The 16,667-nt window shown below is 40.8% G+C and overlaps 1 protein-coding gene across 1 annotated transcript in view; it reads right to left on the bottom strand.

Moving 5' to 3' along the window:
• Window positions 1–264: 264 nt before the first annotated feature.
• The window catches only part of LOC139736860 (uncharacterized), a 36,463-nt gene continuing 20,060 nt past the window's right edge, over window positions 265–16,667 (bottom strand). The window contains exons 3-7 of the mRNA XM_071647522.1: window positions 14,181–14,354; window positions 11,302–11,436; window positions 10,008–10,147; window positions 4,291–4,414; window positions 265–2,421 (exon numbers count right to left, since the gene is read on the bottom strand). Coding sequence (XP_071503623.1) covers window positions 1,130–2,421; window positions 4,291–4,414; window positions 10,008–10,147; window positions 11,302–11,436; window positions 14,181–14,354 — 1,865 coding nt within the window. The 3' untranslated portion in view covers window positions 265–1,129. The remainder of the gene's footprint in view (window positions 2,422–4,290; window positions 4,415–10,007; window positions 10,148–11,301; window positions 11,437–14,180; window positions 14,355–16,667) is intronic.

The raw sequence follows: 16,667 nt of genomic DNA, 5'->3' as shown, positions 1-16,667 counted from the left end.
AAACATCACCACTGCTGTCTGTTGCAGTACAACCACCGTCAGCGATTTCATGTGTACATACAGATATGTCATCAAATACTATACAGCAGCTTGAGACTTGTTAAATAAAAAAAAAACCCGAATACATTAACATAATGTAGCATTAAGTAAAAGAAATACTGGCAAAGAAAATTTATTTGCAATGTGTAGTTTCTCATGCTTGAACACTATTACAGGCATTAAACTGTGAAGGAAAATTCTTCACATATGAAGATACACCTGGTGAGCCCTAACCTGGACAGCTATGTCCCTTGTATGGTTGCAAAAGTCTGCATGACCAGAATTTTTACCATATTTTCTTTTCCCCATATTCTAATTTTTTTAGTAGAACACTGTTTCACTCAAGAGGATGTAGGAGAAAAGAAAAGAGACCAACTGGAGAAAAGAGCCTCATTCATACTCTGATGCACAACAATCTGTCTCTGGTATACGTTCAACTGACAGCATGTTGCATTACGATCAGTCAATTGTACGTTCAACTGATTGCATGCTGCATTACACTCAGTCACTAGTATACATTCAATTGATCGTATGCCGCATTACAATCGGTCACTAGTACAAGTTCAATCGATTGCATACTGCATTACAATCAGTCACTAGTATACGTTCAACTGATTGCATACTGCATTACAATCAGTCACTAGTATACATTCAATTGATTACATGCTGCATTGCAATCAGTCACTAGTATACGTTCAATTGATTGCATGCTGCATTACAATTGGTCACTAGTATACGTTCTTTTGATTGCATGCTGCATTACAGTCGGTCACTAGAATATGTTAAAATGATTGCATGCTGATACTCAATGTGAAAAGGGGTCCTCAAGTTTTACTCGTGACAAACAGACAGGAGACCTGCCAATGTACTAAAGTGAGGAGACATTGATTGCTTGCATGTGTGTACGTGTGTGTATACACTCAAGAGCTGTACAGATGTGATGTGAACAGCCTATTTTGATGTCTGTTTTCTGACCCAACAGCTAGCTCATGACATCACTACAGCATCAACCCATTCCCTCTATGTGGGCATGAGCTGGAAAAGATGCTTGTGGTCCCACATGCTCTAAAACAGCATGTGGCGTCTTCTTTCACTCCTCCTGAGCAATATCTCGGTTGTACAGCAGGTAAGTGACGAGGGCCCGGGGGAGGGGCAGCTGCATTATCTTCCTGGACAGGTGGGTGGGTTTGATTGGCGCATCTTTATTTTTGGCCTCCTCTTCCTCCTCCTTCTCCCGCTTCAGGCGCTGGAAGATGCCCTCATCCGAAATGCCACTGCTGGATGAAGCGCTGCTAATGAAGCCATCCTCCTCCTCCTCCTCCTCCTCCTCCTCCTTCTCATCATCATCATCATCATCCTCATTGTTTCTGGCCTCATCAGCATCTGTGGCATCCATCTTATTGTCTTCGACAGACAACGGGGCATCCTCCATGGAAGACTTTTTCACATCGGAGTCATCCTCCATCTCATCCTGAGAGTCTGATGCTGGCAGCTTGGAGCTGCTTCCTTTACCCGCTGCTGCGGAGGATTTTTGGAGACCATTCCCGCTCTTGCCATTCTTGGGGCCCTCCTCCGGAAGATTGAAAGCTTCCTCCTCCTCTTCATCCTCATCAACGTCTATCGACTTGCCGGCCTGCTTTTCTATTGGCTCACTCTCGCTCCTGCGATTGTGCTGTCTCTTGCGTTCCTTTGGGAAGGAATTCTTGAAGGCGCGTTTGAAGCTGAACCCCCATGTCCCCGGTCCTCTGTGCTCTCCCCTATCACTGTTGTCATCACTATCCTCTGCATCTTGAGCTTCTGCTTTCGCCCCATTTTTGCTCCTGGCATCTCGACTGGAGCCCTCCTCGCTGTCGGGCTCCTTATCCTTGTGATTTCGCGACCTCACCTGGCGACCGTTTCCCCTGACAACCTCTCTCTCATCGTCTGCGTCGTGCGAGGATGCCTCATCCGTCTCCCGTCGGCTGCCCATGTGGCGCGTGAAGATGGCGGCATTTGTCATGAAGCGCTCAAAGCGGGCGCGGTTCCTGCTGCGGAAGTCCTCCCCCTCATCCTCCTCTCCCTCCCTGCGGGGCCGGTCCTGGCGGCGACTCCAAGGACTGCGCCCCTCGACGGCATCTCCGCCTTCCTCCATGGGGTCCTCCTGCTCCCCCTCCTCCTCCTCCTCTTCCTCCCCGTCGAGCATCAGTTCTCCTGCCAGCTCCAGCATGTTGTTGACGCTGCGGATCATGATGCAGTTCTGCATGAGTCGGGGCGGAGAGGCCCGGGGCGGTGGCCGACGGGTGATGCGTGGCTTGCGGGGGTTTTCCTTCTCTACGATCTTTCGCAGGTGCTTACGTATGTGAACCCTGCAGAGATCCTGTAGTACTCTTGGTTGGGCATCGGCTGTTGAAAAATGGAGTGCAATAATGAGCTCAAAATAAATATGTATGTCTGGCATAGGGATTGTAACAATCACATAGAAAGAATCTGTTTCACCCACATACAGCGCCATGCTTTCATTCCATTTTCAAGAAATGTCTGCTAGACAAAAATGTCAAATACTGAAAATGCTGACCACTTATTTACAGTTTTGTCATCAAAATGTGTATAATTCCTGTCACTGTTCTGCCGTTATACCTGGTTTTCTGATAATCAGGATAGTACTCTCTTATCCAGTTTCTATTTTATCTAAAGATGGAATGTGGTGTTGGACTTCCACTGACCCATAAAAGCTCCTCCAGATTAAGTTGCATAGTACAATGAAGCTATCTGTTTGAGGTTCACAAACACCCCACCCCCACCCCTCTGTCTTCTGCAAGTAGAAGGGAAGATTATGTGAGATATTCAAGCATTTTATATCATGGTCAACTCATGAAATACAACCCTGTGCAAAAGGTTTTCAGATTTGAAGGACAGTATTTGCTACTTGTCTCACAAAATGAAGTGGGGTTTTACAAGAATCTTCCTGATTTTTTCCTCATAGAAGGAGCCAATGGAGAACCCAATTTACCAATCCAAAAGATACCATTAAACATAAAAAGCAATGTTGAAAGCAGAACATGTAGCAAACAATAACTATGAATGACTGTTTTTGAATGAAGAAATGTGATCACAAAGGCAAAGTGCTCAAATGGAAGAAAACAACTGAAAATGGGAGTACTTTCCATTCCCTATCACGGAGTTCTGGATAATCTCCTTATAAGGACTTGTATTTTTGTCCCTATATATTTGGGTGCTTTTTTTTCAACATAATAACAATCAAACTTGGGGTTGTTTTTGCTTGGTATATTGTATATGCAAAATAATTTTCTCTGTCATTCATCCCTTGTGGTTGTGCTAATGATAGGAAAGAACAGAGAGTAAGCCAGAACAATTCTTTCATGGGACATGGAGGGAACAGGCTATTTGCTTCTACAGCCTCAAATAAAATCTGAAACTTCAAACATACAGTGTATCTGAACCCGTTTTTTTTTTCACTAATAAAGGAAAGACAAAAAGTGTTCAAATCACATCCTAAAAAAAGGATCTTTTGCAAATAAAGTCATGATTATCATGAAGTCTTTAAACAAAAGGGGGTAAAATGACTTGATCTTAAAAATTCTTCATGAGTGGAGCAACCCACTTTAACATTTGGCATAAAATACCATCCGATAGATTGCTGTCATGGTCAGATGAACACAAATGCAATATGATGTCCTTTAATTCAAAGTAACAAGAATCGGTTTGGTACTTCTTTGAGCAAACTTGAGGAAATTGGGCAAAATTGATTGGATTTCTGTTTCTGCAGGACAGATAAAAGTAGAAGTATTGGACAGTTATTTTTTCATCAGAAATGAAATTTCTCCATGCTGATTTGCATGACTCTTTTTAACAGAAAACACTAAAAAATGTTAGAGCCTACAATTCAAAGCCTTCCTGGTGTATGTAGACCGATGATAATATCCAAACATCATCTACATGTGTACTTATCTTTCAAATGAAAATATGTCATACTGCTTTGGGTTGTTGTTGTTTTTTTTTTTTAATCGAAGAGGGCAGGAGTTAGCATGAATAATTCAACACAGAGTGTTGCAAATATATCATCAGAGAGGCATAGAAATAACAACACATATGGGGTATCACAAAATTTGCTCTTTCTTGTTTTTTGTCTTGTCTACATTTGAAGTGTGATGAATACTTTGGGCATGTTGCTGAAAGGCAAAAGAGAAATTTGAAGACATAATTGCACATTGGTACCTGGCACACACTGTCTCGTGTGCGATGCGGACTTACGTGGATGGAACGTGTCAAGTGACTCGCCTTCTGCTAACGAGGGCAGTATTAGCGGGGCAAAGGAGACGGCTTTTAGGTTGGAAGTCACCCAGGAACTCTGGTCCGTGCGTCTAATTTGGACCAACTTGTTTTCAGAATTTCAGAGGGGCAGTAGGGGGGAAGAGCGTTCGCCATTGCGGGATCACCCAATCAAAAAGGGGGAGAGAGAAAGAAATGCACAAACAAAAGCAATATATATATTGCCATGGTTGCAGTAATGGTGATGAAAAAAAGAAAATGGAGATCGTCTCCCGAACAAATAAATATGCTGTGCGGTCAAGCGCATGCACATCACGACATAATGAACCTATAAGGACAAATTCTGATTCTTCTTTCATTATCATCAGCTTATTTTTTTTTTCTTCCGAAATTATAACAATGAAACATCATGCAGAATTTACAAAGCAAAACATTGAGGAAGTGACAATCAGCCACAAGGGAATCTCTGCTCATAGGTCATTATGTTGTGATGTGCATACCAATTTGGAGAATGATTGAACATTCAGCTCACTGCAATTTACATGTAGTTCATACCACGGCTCACCATGTAGATAAGTCTTGCTGCACCATCTATGATCAATACCAGAAGATGCAATGAAAACTGTCTCTTGACAGCTGCCAATATCTGATTACAACTCCGTATTCACTTCGAACCTCTGACTTGAATGTAATCTTGAAAAACAAAAGATTTGTCGTCAACTTTGCATCAATCCTTTTCATGGTAGAGAGCAGCCTATCTGATTTCTGAAATGAATTGGACTGTTAGGGTCATGCATGCAGTTTTCTGCAGCTTTTTACTCGAGAATGAATGTTGATTTAATACAATTTGTACATACATCAGTTGCAGGTGCAATACTTGTTGCCACCGTCGCCATGATTTCTGAACTACCGCAGCTGCATGTGAGCCTTGTGAATCAATCACACTCCAACCGTTAAGACACATGGACAGAGACGACACAGCCACGAGCAATGTGCACATGTGGGACTATGGGAGTGGGAGGTGGGGACGGCACTTACGGAGCTCAAGAGACACCAGCTTGCTGACCTCGCTCCGCGGCGGCTCTTGCAGCGTCGCAAAGGAGACCGAGAGGAGGTTTTTGCTCTCCCAAGAGAGGGGGCCGGTGCGCGAGATTTGCACCAACTGTTTGTGGTTTGTTTGGGTTTTGTTTTTTGGTCAATGGCCCGGCATCGGAAGAGATTAAGGGGTGAGGGAGAGATTACATTAGGAAACAACACTCATTAGCATTCCTCACCACACTTTCCCAAACATTTTTGTCATGTTACGTGTACACTTTACTCATAAGCAATCCTTCCATATCACCACGTGAGAGCAGAAAAGGGTGTTAACTCCGTAGAGTTTGTACGGTCTTAGCACCCTTCTTGTTCTAAGTTGATGATATGCAAAGATCTAAACGGGCAGACAATAAATCTGTCTGAAATAAACATGTATACTCTATAAATGATATCACATTTGAGAAAGGCAACAAATTCAAAATGAGAAAATCATATCAAATACATCAATTATTTTATGCGAATTTTGGCCAGTATCCATTTCAATTGAAAATCATTTCACACTATCATGTTTTCATAACTTCATATTGTTTTTTATGCTATTAGAAAGAGTAATGTATGATTGTCTTCATATTTCTCCCTCAAATACAAGACTGACACATTAATAATTGAATGGGAAGAATTTTCTAAGAGAAATCTCTTTAATACAAATGAAACTAAGGGAATGTGAAATCTTAAAATAATAATAAAAAAACACTTATATCATCTCTGATTACTTTCTCAATTCCATGTTAGCACAAAGCATAAGGATGGCATATTTTCAGGATGGATTATTTTCCCAAAGTGAGAGGGAGATCACAAATAGAAATTCTGCTTCAGGTAACAGATTTTGTTTTTGTTTTTGTTTTTTTCAGCATTTGCTCTATGTGATAACTGTGACATTACACAAAGACTGTTTAACATTTTAAGAGACATTTCAATTCCAGAATTATATTCAATGTAAAGCTTGTTATTGACACTGAGGGTCTATTGTAGTTACAGCTCAGACTAGCTATGCGCTTCAATTAAGAACATTTAGATTCACGAAACTGCATGGAAAACTTTGTATAAGCCTAAGGTGTTATAATACAAAAGATGTGTATGTACCAGTAAATACAAAGAATATTCGGCTAATAATGCACATGTGACCATTAAAAAAAGAAATAAATTCCCAGATTGTCACTATTTCATATCTTTTTGGGGAAAAGTAAAATGGAAGAGGAAAGACATTGAATTTGACCATGCACATATCAATTTGTAGGGCTAAACATTGCCAAACATTTATGAACAGTTTCATGTTTCAGTTGTGAAGGAGAGGCCTATACAGAATGTCATATGTCTTACATCGTACAATGTACCGACACTTTTTGGCTTCTATGCAGTCTGCTTTTTCCCTAGATACAGTCATGCTAAAGCACGCTAAACATGTTGATTAGCTGATGAAGTTATCATAAAAACAAACCCAAAACAACTGATTCTCTTTGTAATAATGGTACATCTACTGAAACGATTTATTAAACAGTTTTGTCTATTAAAATGTATGTCGGAAGACCCTGCAAGTTGTAATATACTTTTGTTATGAAACTTGACAACACATGGGTTCTCTGTAGCTTAAAATAAGATATCATGATGTACAAAATATGAAAATGACAGTACTGGTGACAGTGTTATGTTTACTGTAAAATGCAGGCAGCATTGTCTCAAAAGTTAAGATGGAACCACCTGAGGCACTAAAATAGTAGGAGGAAGTTTAAGAAAGACTTTCATTTTCTCATTCCTGTACTCATTGGGACATCTGAGCTCATGTCCAATAAGAACTAGCTCCATATCAATGCTGGCTTTAGTTGGAATCTAGTGGACTTTGGAAGGGCATTCCTAAAGAAAGCAAAGACATTCAAGAAGGTGCTTTCATTTCCTCAATGGCAGACTTGAGCTAAAGTCTGATGTGTGCTATCAATGCTGCCTTCAGATAATATTTAATGGCATATACCTCACAACTATTGAGCATTAGTAAAAGAATAAAAAAAGTACATAATTACATATTATTTGTGTACTTCATAGTTAATGATCATTTTCAGGTATAAAGAGCCTATTTTCATGTAATGTGTATGAGGCATCTTTCCTTCAGAACAGAGTACTCAAAGCCATTGTCTGAAAGATGTTCACTTTCTTTGTTGGTACCTAAAACACTTCTTCTGTTTTTTAACTGTCTACACTAAACCCTCTAGAGGCGGATCCAGGAATTCCAAAAAGGGGGGGGGGGGGGGCCAAATATTTCTGGTGCAACTTCCCGGTTTCAACAGCTGACAAGCAAAAAAAAAAAAAAAAAAACCTTTCCGCGCACAATTTTTCAGTTTTTTGTGCTCCCACTACAATTGGCTGACAAAGATGGTATCTTCAAAAACAAGAGACCCGCGGGTCTAGTGCTCACCTGAGTATCGCAAGTTCACCTTTCACGCAGTCACTAATCTTAATTATTCACAGCTCTATCAAAATTTGACCAGGCATTCTCAAGTGGAAGATGAAAATGTACAATAAGGGCATAAATTTTTTAAGATTCCTAAATTTGGGGGGATTGAGGGCCCCCCCCCCCCCCCCCCCCCGGGGCCCCCGGGTGGGGTATGGTGCCCATTTTAGTGAATTGAGATCCTAACCCCCTAGGGATGCTATCTGCCAAGTTTTGCGAAAATCCATCATTAGGTTTTCAAGAAGAAGATGAAAATGTACAATTTAGGCCCCCATTTGGACCTCCCCCTAACCCCAAGAGGGGCACCCCTGGATCTGCTATGAACAAACTTGAAACGATGGTAATTAAAGTACTAACTCATAGTATTATCGTAGTTCTATCACTTCTGATTCTAGAGAAGATTCCTTAATTTTGGGAGGTTTGGGCCCCTTGGGGCCCTCCAGGTGGGACTCGGTGACCATTTGAACAAATTGAGATCCTATGCCCCTAGAGATACTACCTACCAAGTTTGGTGAAAATCGGTCACGGGATTCTCAAGAAGAAGATGAAAATGTACAATTTAGGCCCCATTAGGACCCCTCCCAACTACCCTCGCTGGGTCCCAAGGGGGCACCCCTTATTCCACCATGAACAAACTTGAAACTACAGTCATCAATGTAATAACTCATAGTATTGTCTTAGCTCTATCACTTCTGGTCCTAGAGAAGATGATTCTTAAAGAGTCTTTAATTTGGGGGGTTTTAGGCCCTATGGGGGCCCCTTGGGTGGGGTATGGTGCCCATTTGAACAAATTGAGATCCTAACCCCCTAGGCATACTACCTGCCAAGTTTGGTGACAATCAGTCATGGGGTTCTCAAGAAAAAGATGAAAATGCACAATTTAGGCCCCATTAGGACCCCTCCCCACCCCCCTCCCCTGGGTCCCAAGGGGGGCACCCCTGATTCCGCCATGAACAAACTTGAAACTACAGTCATCAATATATTAACTCATAGTATTAACTTAGCTCCGTCACTTCTGGTTCTAGAGAAGAAGATTTTTAAAGATTCCTCACTTTTGGGGGGTTTGGGGCCCCCTGGGTGAGGCATGGTGCCCATTTTAACAAACTGAGATCCTAACCCCCTAGGGATGCTACCTGCCAAGTTTGGTGAAAATCCGTCATGTGGTTTTCAAGAAGAAGATGAAAATGTAAAAAGTTTACGCACAACGCACGATGCACGACAGACGCCGGACGCCGGACGAAGAACGATCGCAATAGCTCACTTGAGCCTTCAGCTCAGGTGAGCTAAAAAGGGGGGGGGGGGGGGGGCCCGCACCCCCTTTCATTTAAAAAAAAAAAAAAAAAAACAGGGGGCGTGCGCCCGGGGTGTCCCTCTCTGGATCCGCTTAAGCCCTCAGTCTAATGATAGCTTACTATGTTAACCTTTCAGTTCAGACTGAAATGTACATGCACAAGGTCACACTGAGAAATGAATGCATTTCTAGAATTTCTTTCATTTACTTTGTTTGCTCTATTAAGATTTGTCCTGATGACCAAACTGTACAAGAGTTTCCTTCTAACGTAAAGATATTACTGTATGGCAATTGACTGAGAATTAATGTGCAGAGATACTTTCCAGAGTTGCATTCAGCCCCTACCGAAAAGCCCAGTTCTAACAAGGTCATCCGGATAGCCGATTTTACCTCATTCTAACCGGCACTTCATAAACATACTACAGACAAGCTAAGTACAGAAATGGAAAAATTGGGATACCAAATTCACCTCATTAGAAGCCCTACCTCCTTGTATTAAAGCAAGCTCATTATGATGGGGTTCCCCCTGCAGTTCCTCTTTTTAAATTTTTACCCCCCCCCCCCCAAAAAAAAAGGAAAAAAAATAGACTCAGTAAATTAGCAAACTTTTAATATGTATTGGCAGAAAACATGTGAATTTGAATATTGCACAGCTCCTGTATTCTTGGCTTGATTATCAATGGAGCTGCTGTTGTGTTGTTGCCATTGTTGTTGTTATTGTTTTAACTTTATTTGGGGAAATCAACATGAACCCAGGGTGGAATTTCAATTCAAAGACCATCCATCTACTGCCCATGGTTGTACTAATGTTGCTATTTTTGTTCAAAAGTATTGATTGGATCGTGATGTTGGGGACATGCGTGTCCGTACCTGGTCTTCCAGGGGCATGACGAGAATCCCGCCCACTTTCAGCAGGTTCTTCATGTAGTTCTCGTGCTCCGGCGGGCAGGCCGCGCCGCAGTAGACCCTGTCGTAGCTGCGGCTTCCCGAGCTCAGAAGCAGACAGTTTCCTGTGCAGGAGACGGAGGGGAGGAACAATGCCAAGGGGTCAAGCACACACAATGAAGACGGCTTAAAACGGTGGTAGACAAGACCTTGGGAGTCATGGGTGCCTTAAGGTTACTGTTAAAATTTTTTTGAAAATCAACACAATCTGTAAATATTGCACCTACATAAGAATTTGAGAGTACATATTCAGAATGGATAATAAAAAGGTTTGTCACATCGCCAGTGATACTACTGCAAAATGAGAGCATTTCTTCCACGCTTATGATGAAAGAACAAGCCATACTTTTCTTAAGAAGTCCCCACTAAGGGCATCTAATGACTTTTATTTTGTTTGGGTTTTGGGGTGGTTTTTTTTTTTTTTGGGGGGGGGTTTTGTGCTAATTCTTCTTCGGTCATTATTAAAACTGCATTAGAGGTCATGACACTGTCTAAAGCCTTTGCCACAACCGCACATACTGAGCACTACTATTTCTACTACATCCACTACCACAAATATTCAACCACAACAGCTAAATCTACTACCATGACTACTACTCCTACCACTACTACTACTATCACTACACTTCTACTACTATTACTTCTACTATTTCTACCACTACTACTTCTACTACTGTACTACTACTACTACTACTACTGCTGCTGCTGCTGCTACTACTACTACTACTACTACTACTACTACTACTACTACTACTACTACTACTACTACTACTACTGCTGCTATTATGCATGCTGCTACTGCCACTACATCTACTGCTACTACCACTGCTACTGTACCACTACTACCACTATTTCCACAATTACCACCACTATTATCATTATCATTACCACTATTGTTACTACAAATCTTTTGCCAGCATCTTCAATCTCATCACAACTATTACTACTATCACCATGGCATCTGACTACTACTACCTCCTGTTGATACAGCATCTATTTCTCATGAGTGGTTGTACCTCCACTAGTAAAACTCATTATGAAATCAGTTGGATTTGTATTGTAACAAATTTTAATAGACTCCAGCCTGAAAATACCACAGTCATCACCAATCACACCAGGATATTCTCACAGTTACATCTGTCATTATTCTTGATGTGATACCATGGCAACAAAACCACGAGCATGAAACACGTTGCTCTGACTACTCCGGGGAGCGAACCTTGCATGAAGACAGGCTCGCAGAAGTCGTACTGGTCGACAGAGGGCGACCGTCGCAGGAACATCTGGAGCCGCTCGTTGGCGTAATCGATGACGTCCAAGTGGATTTCGATGCCGTGATTGATGCCATAAGAACCTTTGAAACAGAAAAAAAAAGCAGCAGAGATGCACACTTGAGAAGAATATTTACCATTATGCCTCAACTTGTAAAAGAAATTGTTATATTTGTGTCTCCTAGAGTAAAGGTCTGGTTTTTAGGAGAAGATAATTTCCTGTACTGGGAAGGTGTCTTTGTAGCTGTTGAGTTTACCTGAATTGAATTCTTGAATATGATATACAGTCAAACCTGTCTATACACTGTAGTGACCACCGTCTATAGTAACCACCTGCCATACGCGACCACTAAAGACAATTCCCCTTGATTAAAGAGAAAAGCGATATTAACGACCCTATCTATAGCAGCCACCTGTCTACATCGGCCACTTTTTTTGTCTCCCTTGGGGTGGCTGCTATAAAAGACAGGTTTTACACAGTACTATACAACATTCCTGTGTTAAAGTTTTGTTCCCTCCAACGGGTCTGATGTCAAAATAAACAAACCTTTGCTGCGCGCACTCAACAGTTACAAGCACGCTTACCATTGCATATTTTTTCGCTCAGTTTTGTAAACAACTTCAACTGATTGGTTACGCATACGTACAGTCAAGAATCTGTGGACCACATCTGTTGGCGTCCGAGGTGTTGTATAAAACAAATGGGGCATGGTGTTTACTTATGCAAGAGGGACAGGATTACACACTTTTGGCCATTCACTATCTATTTAATATCTTGTAATGGGCTCCTCTGATTATAATCAATAAAATTTACACATTCCTCATTCATTGTAAAGATAGAGGCAAGAGGAATGATACATATGAGAATCATGTTCATATAAAAAGCAACAAATACGCACTGATGGTCCAATCTACTGTAAAACATGCGTTGATATATTCGTGGCATGAGAATATCGCGAACTGGAGCTGACGGCCTTTCTCGCAGCATGAAATTTTCGCGACTTGCCACTGGCATCCAATGCATATTGTGTAGGCAAGAACTTTCGCATGAATTTTAATTTCGCGAATATTGCCACCCGCGAAATTCACGAAATTAAAATGCATGTGAACACTCCTTGTTTTACAGAATCAGACAAATCTAAAATCACAAGAATATCAAAACATGATGCAATAATTACACCAAGAATTTGTCACAAGTTTTTTCTTTCGTATATAAATTCTTAATGGCATATCACTTTCACATAGGCCTACTGGTATAGCACTGAACATCTCTTTCTATCCAAACCAAACACACAGCCATCCAACCAGTGCCTCTAATGTATACAACTACATGTATCTGAAAACAAAAGTAAAACCAAACTCTGTTCTTAACCTGGTGAAGACTATAGTCCCGAGTATGCTTGCTGGGAAGATGTCTATAAAGATGAGTGTTACTGCAAAATCAGCTCGTCCTAAATGGATTAACAGCGAGTACCTGGTAGTTCTTCATTATATAGTGATAGCAGCACATGGCCTACCATTAACGCAAAATCATTTCATCTCACGTAGGACATAAGGCTCATCAAAATACAGCTGCTGAAGGTCATGCTGACAACACTACCTTAATGTATTCACCACTAACAGTAATTTTTTGCTAACCATCTTGGACTAGCTTGCAAAGCTGTATGGCTTCTGGTTTGCTAATAGTGGACTCATTCTGATGCCACATCATTAAATATGGCAAGATATGTACAGCTAAGTTTGAACAGGTTCTGAAACGTCAGCGTGATGTGCCTGCATCATGGGATGGGCATGTGCCAAACATGGAACTACACACAATGTTCTCATTCCAGGTAGCGCCCTCGTGTGTTTAGTCTCCTGTGCTAATGATGACATACTGGCAAATCTCTGGCAGGCTTCCCAAATCAGATAGCTTCGGACTGTATGTCAACACCTATGTATTACATTTAAGTGCAATGCCAACCTATGCTCAAGCTACAACTTTCGTATTTAGAATAAAATAGTTAAAATTTTTATCAGAGTCAGATAGAAAATGATAGAGTTATAAAATACATGTATTTTTAGTTTCATGGGATTTGTGGCAGAGAAATTTTGGTCCTGCAACCACATTTATTTAACATAGTAGGAGGCCCACAGTACAATGGATGCAGGGAATATATTTCATCGTGTCACAACTCTCCCACTGTACTGGTTTGTATACTAAAATGATATAAAAATCACTATTTTTTGGTAGAAAATTCAGCAACTACAATCCCTTCCCCTAAATAATCATTAAATACTGTTTAAATGTTATCATAACCATACCACCACAATTTGATATGATTCTAGAAACAATATCAAATTTCAATTATTCAGTCAAAAAGAGGGGGAGGGATTACTCAAATGTGTGTGCAGGTTAGTGAAAAGCTGTGGAAGCAATCACACTGTCAGTTAATTAACTCATCTTATTTATAAACAAGATTGTGGCTAATATCACCGTAACGTGATCTTCAATTGTAAAACATGTGAACCTTTACAGTTCCATAACAGTTTTTTTTTCTTCTCATGTTTGAAACTTGCTTTGTTTGATTCAGTTTTACTAGTCTATCAAAAAAATATGAAGTAACCATGAAGATAAATTGCACTCTTTTAACCCATTCAAGACAGGCTGATTTTGTTGTAACATACATTTTCTATAGACACCTGCCCAAGTATACTCAGGACTAGTCTTCAGCGGGGTCAGACCAATTTCACGAATAAAATAAAAAAAAAGGCAAAGATATATGACAGGTCCTCATAAAAACAAACCTGTAGACAAACAAACAAACAAAGGAAGAAGGGCACTCACCGACCACCAGGCCCACCATGGTACTGAGGTAGCCTGTCCCACTGCCCAGGTTGAGGAAGGACAGGCCTGGTTCCAGCTTGAGGGCCTCCATGACCTCTGAGTAGATACAGGGAGCTGACAGGTGGATGTTGCCATGCTTCCAGGCCAAGTCCTTGTAAGCACTGTCCTTGTAACCTGATGATGATAATAATAATAATAATAATAATATAATATAATATAATATATATATATATATATATATATATATATATATATATATATATACAGTACTCTCCGCATAATCGGGTAGGCTCGAGCAGAGCATTTCTTACCCGATTAAGCGGAGTACCCGATTAACAGAAGAACACGTCTCATTCACAATTGACACACACACAATGTGTATGTATACATGCATTGTACACTGCACCAAACACCTACACTGTATGCTTAACATGTGTACTTGCACAGCACATTATACATACCTTACACTTGCTCAGTCACGAGCAATAATTTTACACTCTTTTAATGGACAAATATGTCTTCAGAAAACTTTGTCGTTTGACTATAAAAGACTCCTCGCTAACACGCAGGCGTTTTCTGAAATTAACATGTCTCTTTGCGTGCACTAGTCACGTAGAACGTCGGGTTACTTTTCGAAAAGTGACTAGGGAAAAGCAAAATTATGGAGCTGGTGCAAGGCCTGATTTTCGTTGCAAACTTCTCGTGTATTGTGAATGTTGTTGCGGAGTAAGGGAGGAGCGCAAGTGTGTTCAACTCCTGTCTGTCTATGCAATTGTGAGTGCCAGCTACATGTGCAATGTTTGTTTACGTGTGGCAAGTCGGTACTGGTACATGTGTTTTCATCATGTTTAATTACTCCCCAAATGATCGGTCTTCTTTGCAAATTAAGCAGAGAATGCGATTAGCCGTGGAAAATTTGGCATTCATGATTTCTTTAAGTGTTATATCTGCGATAAAATGTGGGTAGAAATTAGATTAGAGGAAAATCATTCACCCATTTATGCAGAGAGGCAACCCGATTATCAGGTAATTTTCATGTGCATTGGAAGTGATTTTGACATTACTACCCAATTAAACGGAGTACCCGTTTAAGCGATACCCGATTACGCGGAGAGTACTGTACATATATATATATATATATATATATATATATATATATAAAACAATGTCTTCTTTATCCAGGGTAGCCTCTTCAGTGTAGCCACTGTTCTACCACAGGGCCCTGCCGTTATTATCCTAGTGTTGCCAGGTAGCCATTTTTACACCCAAGTCGAGAGGGACATTGTGGGTAAAAACATCTTGTCTAGGTACGTAAGCACTTGGTGGGTATCGAACTTGGATATCTTCCCTTTGGAAGTCAGCGGTCTTATCCACTATGCCACAGTGCCCCCACCTGATGGCAATAGACAATTAGGAATAGTGACATAAAGGAAGTCCCTTTGTGCATAACATGGCTGATACAATAATGTTTCAAGGGCCACCTTGAAGAATGGTCTACTTGGGCACCATTTCATGAAAATTGCTAGCCCTGACAAGTTGTCAGTAAAATCCTTGGTTTGGATTGGCCGAGAAGCTCTGGTCACTGACTGTTACCATGGTAATTATTTGTCAGACACTGACAACTTGTCAGGGCTGACAACTTTCAAGAAATGGTGCCCAGAAGTGACAGCACCCTTGACTCACCTCACTGTGGTCCATCTTGGAAGGGAGCTTTGAGGTGGGACCTTGAGGTAGCCACAGTTACATGTATGAATGGCATCCAAACTCGTGAAGCCATAGTGTAATTGCTTTTTATAATAATCTGGTCAGAACAACTGGTCATGAGATTTAAGAAGCCACATTGATTTCCCTCTCGCTTCTCATACATGTTTTGTTTGCTTGTTTCATTTTCTTTTTGGCTTGGTACAAGCAGATAATCATGTAAAAAAGAAACACATGAAAAGAAGTATAATGCTCATATCATTGTGCTGAACGATTCACACTGTTTCTCAAAATCTCAACATAATGCCCAATCTATCCTGCCTAAAGCTCTACTGTACACTTGTATATGAGAAAGCGAAATAGGCAGAATGAGGGAGCATGCCCTATAGTGGGGTAAATCTATTCTTTCCCTGTCTGCCTTATATATAGTCCCACATATAATATTTCTGAGATCATGAGGGATACTGCTGATGGGAATCACAGCACAGAACACACATTAATGCTCCAATGACATCAGGGCTTGGAAAGCTGACATGAGGCCAGCCCATGTGAAAACAGGATCTAAGGTGCCTCAAAGCTCATGTCTATCATTAACGATTCATGATCGTGGCCTTGCGCTGCCAGCTAGTGACGCAGCTCTGATACTTGCATCAAAGTGCTAATCAAGATTTATAACAATATAGATGAGCATGCAAACACAGTTGAGGTTTAGTACTTGTATCATTATCATATCATTTCATGATTTTATGTTTTTCTTGCTTTGTCTTTCTCAAGATAAGACATCTT

This window comes from Diadema antillarum, unplaced genomic scaffold (genome assembly GCF_040938485.1).
Source record: "Diadema antillarum isolate AM-2024a unplaced genomic scaffold, OU_Dant_1.0 seq00000668_RagTag, whole genome shotgun sequence".
NCBI classification, from domain to species: Eukaryota; Metazoa; Echinodermata; class Echinoidea; order Diadematoida; family Diadematidae; genus Diadema; species Diadema antillarum.
Note: the sequence above shows the minus strand (reverse complement) of the source record. Positions and strands in the feature narration are given on the sequence as shown.